General features: G+C 30.1%; 2 protein-coding genes and 1 non-coding gene across 3 annotated transcripts; 1 reads left to right on the top strand and 2 right to left on the bottom strand.

The window, feature by feature from the left end:
• Positions 1-1,603: 1,603 nt before the first annotated feature.
• Positions 1,604-1,676, bottom strand: Trnat-ugu. Its single transcript has one exon. It is a non-coding gene; the product is annotated as a tRNA-Thr (tRNA).
• A 97-nt stretch (positions 1,677-1,773) lies between these two features.
• Positions 1,774-3,672, top strand: LOC113366720 (alpha- and gamma-adaptin-binding protein p34-like). The gene is made up of 4 exons (XM_026608377.1): positions 1,774-1,915; positions 1,984-2,174; positions 2,664-2,961; positions 3,488-3,672. Exons 1-4 carry the CDS (start codon positions 1,855-1,857, stop codon positions 3,670-3,672), a joined length of 735 nt encoding a protein of 244 aa, XP_026464162.1. The 5' UTR covers positions 1,774-1,854.
• Positions 3,673-6,027: 2,355 nt separating this feature from the next.
• LOC113366729 (heat shock protein 83-like) lies at positions 6,028-8,051 on the bottom strand. The gene is given in 3 exon segments (XM_026608387.1): positions 6,028-7,435; positions 7,437-7,478; positions 7,480-8,051. Coding segments are annotated over 3 exon segments (1,884 nt in total). The 5' UTR covers positions 7,929-8,051; the 3' UTR covers positions 6,028-6,042.
• Positions 8,052-8,666: the final 615 nt, after the last annotated feature.

Raw genomic sequence — 8,666 nt, 5'->3', positions numbered from 1 at the left:
AACCGATTTGAATGGTTCGAAAAACATTCGATTCCTATTGATAGGGGGATGTGCGGATTAGTTTTTGGCAAAGGCAGGTCCAGCCATTTCAAAAATACAGAGCTAAATGTAGAAAAAATGTCTGAGAGAAATAAGCATCCCAATTGAATGATTCTAAAAACTTTCTGCTTGTGTTGAAAACAAAACAATTGCTTTTGGAATTTGAAATTAAAATTTTCATTTCAATTCTTTTTTTTCATTTTTTGTATATCGAAAATAATTCAGATTTCAATTTTAATTCTTGATAAAGTTTTAAAGCTCACTTATATACTTTAAATAAATATTTTTGAGTTTGTGATTCAGTTTATATGATTCTTATAAATATAAGACAATGGTACAGTATTTATTTATAATAATCTATTTGAAAACATTTAATATTCCTCGAACATTTCGTGACGGTAAGGAAAGTTCCAGCAATTTGCCTTAAGGCACGATGCCATACAGCAGTTTATCATTTATTTACATAAATAAATTTTATAGGTTGAACTAGATCAACTATTTAACCCCTTCCACTCGCGAAATGCGAGATTTGCGTGTATTTTGCAGTCGGAGCGGCGGCATCCGAGTGGAAAGAGTTAAATAGTGTTATGTCAAAACTAAATCGTTATTTTCAACCGACTAATAGAATAAGTTAATCGTTTATTAAATAACAGTTAAACTTAACTTAACTTAAATTAAAATTAACAATTAAAATCGAATAAAACGAATTGGAAGATCGTATATTTTTAGTCGACAGATGTCTGCACAATATAGTACTGATCATATTAATGCAACAACACTAAAAATACATAAATTAATATTTTATCAATATTAATGACTTTAGATGAACTGTACATCTATTATATATTCTTATTTTTGCGCAAAAATTACAGAAAATGCTACATAAAAAACTACTGTATTTTATAAAATTACTTTACATCTAAATGTAAAAATTGTAAATTATCATTACTTATGAGAAGAAAATATGCAAATAATCATCAATATTAAGATAGTCAGTTGAAAATATTATGGAACAAATAATAATATACATGCAGTTAATACACAAACCACTGCACAATCTAGTATAGATTATTCCATTGCAACATAAAAATATATTTTTATTTTATTAATATTATTAACTTATATGAACTATATATCTATATTAAATTATAATTTTATTTTTACTCATAAATTACAGAATAAATAAACGATACGAAAAAAATAATTGCATCCTATAAAATCACCTTACATCACCTCATATCTAAACGAAGTAACTATCATCTGGAAAAAAGTAAAAAATCATGAGGGGAAACTAAATAAAATAATTTTGCAAATTATTATTAAAAACACAGCTGAGAATGATATTTCTAAATAAAGAATGTATGTTAATTAGTTACAGTTAAGGCACGAACCGCCTGACAAGTGACAACAGTGTAGTTCTATGCACTAACAAGAAGTTTTGTAAACGCAAAAAAAGTGTTTTTAATGATTATTAATGATTATTAACAGATATTTTAAAATAAAATCTATATTAAATTTAATAATAAAATATAAAAAATAGTTAGTAAAATAAAAAAACAAAAAATGCCCCCAGTGAGAATTGAACTCACGACCCCTGGTTTACAAGACCAGTGCTCTAACCCCTGAGCTATGGAGGCTTATACACATCAGAGTATGACTACGGGTATTAAGCCTCGAAAACCGAAATTTATTATTTAGCCAGATTTGACAACTCGTTCGTTAAATATCACCTCAGTTCTTTCGATTTATGATAGATATGTACAATTAGAATAAACAATAGACGTCGAACAATATTAATTAAATTCTCCTCATAAAATGATGCCAATAGTTTCTGTCATAGGAATCACTGATTTATCTGCTGAAAATCTTGTTAAAGGTTCTTTCACTTTAAATCGACGAATATTTAGTTAATTACATCGTAAATTTTAAAATGTATTGTTTCAGGAATTTTGCGATGTGATCAATTACCACTGAGGACTACTTTAGGAAATAATATCACAGGGTATAAATGGAAAATTGACACCAAATATTACAATGCTGAAGCTTATATATGTCCTGTCGAAGTTAATGATAATATGCCTAATGATATACTGCAAATGGTTGAAGCTCTTGTAATATATTTCGATGCAGAACAAGTAAATATCATTTGTATTTTATTTTATATCCAATTATCTGAAATAACAAGTTCTGCATATTTTGCACATAGTGTCTTTCAATTTTTGTTTGTAAAAACTAATGTGTTATTCAGATCCTAATAATCTGTAACACTTAAAAGCACTTTCTACTAGTTATGACAAATATATTTAGAACTGTTGTACTGTATAATATTAATCCACAAATCTTGGGCTTTATACATTCGAACATTAATTATTCATAATTAGATACCTCAGTAAAACGCTTGAAAATCTTTTAACGCTGCTTGCCTCAAGAAAATTTTCAATTTATATATTTCTAAGTTTGAACATATATCTTTTAATTGTACTAATAATGGTTCGACTTTATTTTTCCAGCAATATGCATAATTTGAATAATATAAATAAATATCAAAGTTATTCGCATTTCCACAAAAATATATTAAAAACTTCTATATCATAGTTGATTATAAAAATTATATTTTCTCTAAGGAAGATGCAATATCCTGCCTTCAATCAATTGAAGAAAAGATTAAGCAGTACCAAGCTGAAATTTTGCTCTTAGTATGCAACTCATGCAGTTCGAATGTGTCAAGTAAAACAAGAGAGTCAGCACTAAATTGGTGTCTTAAGCATCATTTCGAGCTCATTGAATTAAATCCCATAGAAACGAGTAAGCCGACTCATGAAGAAGATTTAGAAGATGATGAAATCATTCCAGAAAAAATTGGAATTGATAGGGTCATTGAAGCATTGCATACACATCATTGGGTTAATGCTACTATGAAAGGTGAAATTTTTAATATGATATGACAAAAGTCATAATCAATTGTGAATGTCATTGTGAATGTCTAAAAATAATATTAAGATTTCTTATTACTTATCTTATTTTGAATTACATTCAGATATATAATTTGACTTTACCCACAATGGCTTTCAATTTTAAATGATCGGTGATCTAGAAGAAAATATTGCATTTATAAATTTCCTTTGGACACATCAAATCTATAATGAAATAAAAAGTTTCTTCTAGTGAGCTATCAATATTTTTATGCCTAAAAGGTGTCTTATTGAATGTGTAACAACTGAAGTTTTTTCAGACCCACATAATCTCTTGGCATAAGTTCATTCAGCATTAATTGAATGATTAAACAGTTTATGATAAAATCAAAGTCTTCAAGTAGTACATTAGAAAGGATTATACTTTTTATTTCTATTCATTAGTTCTTAGGTGAGATATTGGCCTATCGTTTTTGTTGTTAGAATAAGTGCTTGAAATATTTTTGACAAGTTTATGTAAATCTTGCAATTTTCAGGTGATCCCAATACTGAAGACACATCAGATGATTTCTCAGAATTATTTTCACAATTATTGTCTATGAAAGAGAGTGTAAGATCTCTACCACTTAATGAAAGAAAAGCACATGCAGAACAAGTTGTTGCAGCATTTTGGAGAGCTATCGGAGGTGATGAGGAAGAACTTGGTGAAATTACTGAATAGTTGTTAATATTAATATATAAGTATTACTTAACATGTTTAAATTAATTTTATAATTGTAATTTTGGTAATAAATTGCAATAATTATTTATGTTTACTCTATTTATTATTATTATTATTTATTATATTATAAAATTATCATATTTTCAGTTATAAAATGCAAGTTGTAGGTGGCAAGTTGAATAAACTTCTCGATACTTGCAAATAATCAAATTAAACAATATAAAAATTGAGATTTAGCTATTTACATAGAATATGTTTATTTCAAAAATAAAGGTTTTGCTTTCACAAAAACCAATAAATTCAATTTCCAATTGATATTTTTCAAAAATATTTAGAATACAGGTAACCCCTGTACATCACAGTAGTTACGTTCCAGAAAACTAGCGTGATATGATAATCCGTGTTATAAAGGACAAAGAACTAGTACCAAAAGAGGGGTTACGTTCCAAGAATTCAAAAATACATGCTACATATGATGTTATAATAAATATTGTTACACTTATTAATTCTTTTAAGAAGTAATATACATTACTTGAATTATATGATTTTTTTCGTCATAATTAACATTAAGTCCTATCCAGCATGATCTTTTTTTTTGCAAGATATCCTCATCTTCTGACCAGTTTTCTATACTACCTTCAGATCCGTATATTATTTTTTCCAAAAAAATTATATTTGCGATTACATGCTTTTAGAAAAAACTTTTATGCTCATTTTATTTAAAGAATTGCTTAAGAATTATTTAATATATTATTCGGATAATCCTAAATTTTTTTTCGATAGAACGTACGCGCTCTAATAATTTATATCAAATTAGTTATCTTTTGCACTAGTTTCATCACATTTATGGAGCTATTGTACGGCAATTTTACTTATTTTAGTAAATTAATTAAATAAAGTCTGCTTTTTATAGGTTTTACTATATTTCTTATTTTACTAAAACTTCCCTCAATTCAAACCGTGTTATGCGAACCCAGAAGTACCGTGTTATGAGGGAGATGGTCTCAATTATTAAATGGCGTTAAAGCGAATCGGTGTTATAGAAGTACCGTGTTATGCGGGGGTTACCTGTATCTTAAATTATATTTAAAATTGAATTTAATTAACACATTTCGTTCTTCTTTGTGTTTTCAATTAAGTGTAGGCATCAACACAGTAATCAGTATGAAACACAACCAAATGCACAATGCACAATGAAAAGCCTTGCACTTTTTTGCTAATTATAAGAAAACAGTTCGGCCGATCGTCTCGCAAAATTAATCAAAGCGAGTCCTTAACGAGTTTCATCAAAGGTCTTTAAAATTTTGAAATCGGTTCAGGCGGCCCTGAGAAAATTTCGACGAAAGATCTTATTTTGGCTCACATGCACATTTGCTCTCGTACACACGCACACAGTTTTTCCAATTGTAAGGTCAAATGATTCAGAATGACTTGAAACGTCGAAAGAGCAAAATTAGAAAATCGAATTTTCTGGCGAAACTTCTTTTAAAAAGTTAATAACTTTTTGTACAACGTTATAATCTTACACATTTTAACTAAATTGTATTTTTTAATCTTGAATTATTTCAATTTATATATACATACCATATTCAGTTTGTTCGAGAAACCACACTTGTGTTAATAATAATAAGCACTTTCACGAGTAAAATTCAACTATTATATTCACACACTTATCAAGTTATATTAACTGAATTCTGTTATGTGAATAACAATTGCATTATTATACAATAAATAATATTTACAAAGTCTATGCACACACAAAACATATTGAAGATGTAAATATGAACGAACACTACACTCACAGCTTTTGCACAATTTAGAATATTCACACTTATTTATAATGCTGTTTAGGTAAAGTAACTTTAAACCAAGTACCAAATATAAAATTCACATTTTATTCAAATTCATATATTATGAATTATTTGAATTTAGTTTATGTAATATTTTTTGTTTATTAATGCAATATCGAACACTAGCACAGAAGTATTTAATTAGTATGAAAATTAAATTTGTGTTTATTTAAATTTAGTACCAACAGCAAATGTAATTGGAAATTATTATTTATTAGCAGCAGCTGCATTTTTTACGTTTAATAATTTCAATGAATTTAATTATAGATTTAGATTATTTAATTTAATATTGAATTAATAATTTAATAATCACTTTACTATTGAAGTCCTGAAATAAAAGTATTGCAAATGACTTAAGTAAATTAAAGAAAATATTTCAATTATAGAGTAATTTGTATTCAGTCAATTTAATACTCATACAATAACATAATATAAAGTGAAGAGGAATGATAAACAAATGAAATGACAAATTAATGACATTAAAATCTATAATTTGATAACCTAATTTTTGGAAAACAGCCTAATCAACTTCTTCCATCCTTGACGCATCTTCTGCATCACCAACAAGTGGAGGCAAGTCACCGCTGGCAGGTTCATCTTCAGCGAGCATTGGCTCTTCTTCATCAATACCTAAACCAAGTTTGATCATGCGGTAAATTCTTGAAGCGTGAACTTGGGGTTCATCTAAAGTAAAACCAGATGACAGCAAAGCTGTCTCGAAAAGTAAGATAACTAAATCTTTAACGGCCTTATCCTTTGGATCAGCATCGGCCTTTTGTCTTAAAGTATCAATCACAGAATGATCGGGGTTAATTTCTAAGTGTTTCTTGGCAGCCATGTAACCCATGGTTGAGGAATCGCGAAGAGCTTGGGCCTTCATGATTCTTTCCATGTTGGCTGTCCAGCCATATTGTGATGTTACAATACAACAGGGTGAATCTACCAATCGGTTGCTCACAACTACTTTCTCTACTTTGTTATCCAAGATATTCTTCATAACCTTGCAAAGGCTTTCGAATTTAGTCTTATCCTCTTCACGCTTCTTCTTTTCATCTTCATCTTCAGGCAACTCCAAACCTTCCTTTGTGACAGAAACTAAAGTTTTGCCCATGTAATCCTTCATTTGCTGCATAACATACTCATCAATTGGTTCTGTCATGTAGATTACTTCGAATCCACGCTTCTTGACACGTTCTACAAAGGATGAGTTTGAAACTTGCTCTTTGTTCTCACCAGTGATGAAGTAGATGTGCTTCTGGTTTTCTTTCATACGACCAACATAATCCTTGAGAGAGCAAGCTTCGTCTCCTGAAGATGAAGTGTGGTAGCGGAGAAGTTCGGATAAACGACCACGATTTTGACTGTCTTCATGAATACCAAGTTTCAAGTTCTTGCTGAATTGTTCATAGAATTTCTTGTAGCCATCTTTATCTTCAGACAATTCATCAAACAGATCTAAGCATTTCTTGACTAGATTCTTGCGGATAACTTTCAAGATTTTATTTTGTTGTAGCATCTCACGAGAAATGTTCAATGGCAAATCTTCGCTGTCAACAACACCCTTCATGAAGTTGAGGTATTCTGGAATGAGATCTTCACAGTTATCCATAATGAACACCCTGCGGACATACAACTTGATATTGTTCTTGCGCTTCTTGTTTTCAAAGAGATCAAAAGGCATACGTCTTGGAACGAAGAGAAGAGCTCTGAATTCGAGTTGACCCTCAACTGAGAAATGTTTGACGGCAAGATGATCTTCCCAGTCATTAGTAAGTGACTTATAAAATTCACCGTATTCTTCTTGGCTTATATCATCGGCATTTCTGGTCCAGATGGGCTTGGTTTTGTTGAGTTCCTCATCTTCAGTGTATTTTTCCTTAATAGTCTTCTTTTTTTTCTTTTCTTTCTTTTCTTATCGCTTCTTCATCCTCTCCTACATCTTCAATTTTTGGTTTTTTGATCATCCTCCTCGCCTTCTTTCTTTTCTTCTTCAGCTTCATCATCACTGAGCTCCTTTTCACGTTCCTTCTCTACCAATAATTTAATTGGATAGCCAATGAATTGTGAATGTTTCTTGACGATCTCTTTGATTTTGTTTTCTTCTAAGAATTCGGTTTGATCCTCTTTGATGTGTAATACAATCTTTGTACCACGGCCGAGGGGTTCAGAGTTGTCAGTCTTAACTGTGAAGGAACCTCCTGCGGAAGATTCCCAAAGGTATTGTTCATCATCATTGTGCTTAGATGTGACTGTGACCTTATCAGCGACGAGGTAGGCCGAGTAGAAACCAACACCAAATTGACCAATCATACTAATATCGGCCCCAGCTTGTAAGGCTTCCATGAAGGCTTTAGTTCCAGACTTCGCAATTGTACCCAAATTGTTCACAAGATCAGCTTTCGTCATGCCAATGCCTGTGTCAATAATGGTGAGCGTGCCCTCACTTTTATTAGGAATGATCTTGATGTGGAGATCTTTGCCGCTGTCCAAGCGAGATGCATCAGTAAGGGATTCATAGCGGATTTTATCCAAAGCCTAGACGAAAAAGAATAGTATTAGAAAATAATTTCATATATAATGAAATATATCAAAAAAAAAAAATGTAGATCAAGTGACTTGGTCTCACTTAAATACTTACATATCTGATGAATTTGAGATCAATTCTCGCAAGAAGATTTCTTTGTTAGAGTAGAATGTATTAATAATAAAGACATAAGCTGAGCAATTTCAGCTTGGAAGGCGAATGTCTCGACATCACCAGCGTTTTGTGTATCTTCAGGATCTGAAAAATATACAAGAAATAAGAAACATGCACATAGAGGTTATGTGAAATTGCACAAAATTATTTACACCATTAAATTTTATTCGAATTGTAAGTCACATTCAATTAAACACTATATAATTATTGAAGTGACTTAAGAAACCCTCGTGCAAAATCAAGCGGCACAAAATTAATATCGCTTAAAACGAGGCAAAATTTCATTGCACAATTATTTTATTATAACAATGATTTAATTAATTAAATTAAATCAAATCAAATAAACGAAATGTAATTAACGATAAATAAAAATTAAAACATACCTTGAATATTATATGTAACTTCCTAAATCAAAGACGAACACTCTATCACGAAAATCCAGATTG

This window comes from Ctenocephalides felis, unplaced genomic scaffold (genome assembly GCF_003426905.1).
Source record: "Ctenocephalides felis isolate EL2017-DRISC unplaced genomic scaffold, ASM342690v1 CF-g0.4_SCAFFOLD_00620, whole genome shotgun sequence".
Lineage (NCBI taxonomy): Eukaryota > Metazoa > Arthropoda > Insecta > Siphonaptera > Pulicidae > Ctenocephalides > Ctenocephalides felis.
The sequence above is the reverse complement of the archived record's forward strand: the minus strand, read 5'-3'. Positions and strand labels throughout refer to the sequence as shown.

What these genes read in the sequence shown, in the direction of transcription:
- LOC113366720 (XM_026608377.1), top strand. Translation starts at nt 1,855, where the DNA reads ATGATGCCAATAGTTTCTGTCATAGGAATCACTGATTTATCTGCTGAA. An exon ending in TGCTGAAAATCTTGTTAAAG is followed by an intron (nt 1,916 to 1,983) that starts GTTCTTTCACTT and finishes GTATTGTTTCAG; the next exon opens with GAATTTTGCGATGTGATCAA. An exon ending in TATATTTCGATGCAGAACAA is followed by an intron (nt 2,175 to 2,663) that starts GTAAATATCATT and finishes ATTTTCTCTAAG; the next exon opens with GAAGATGCAATATCCTGCCT.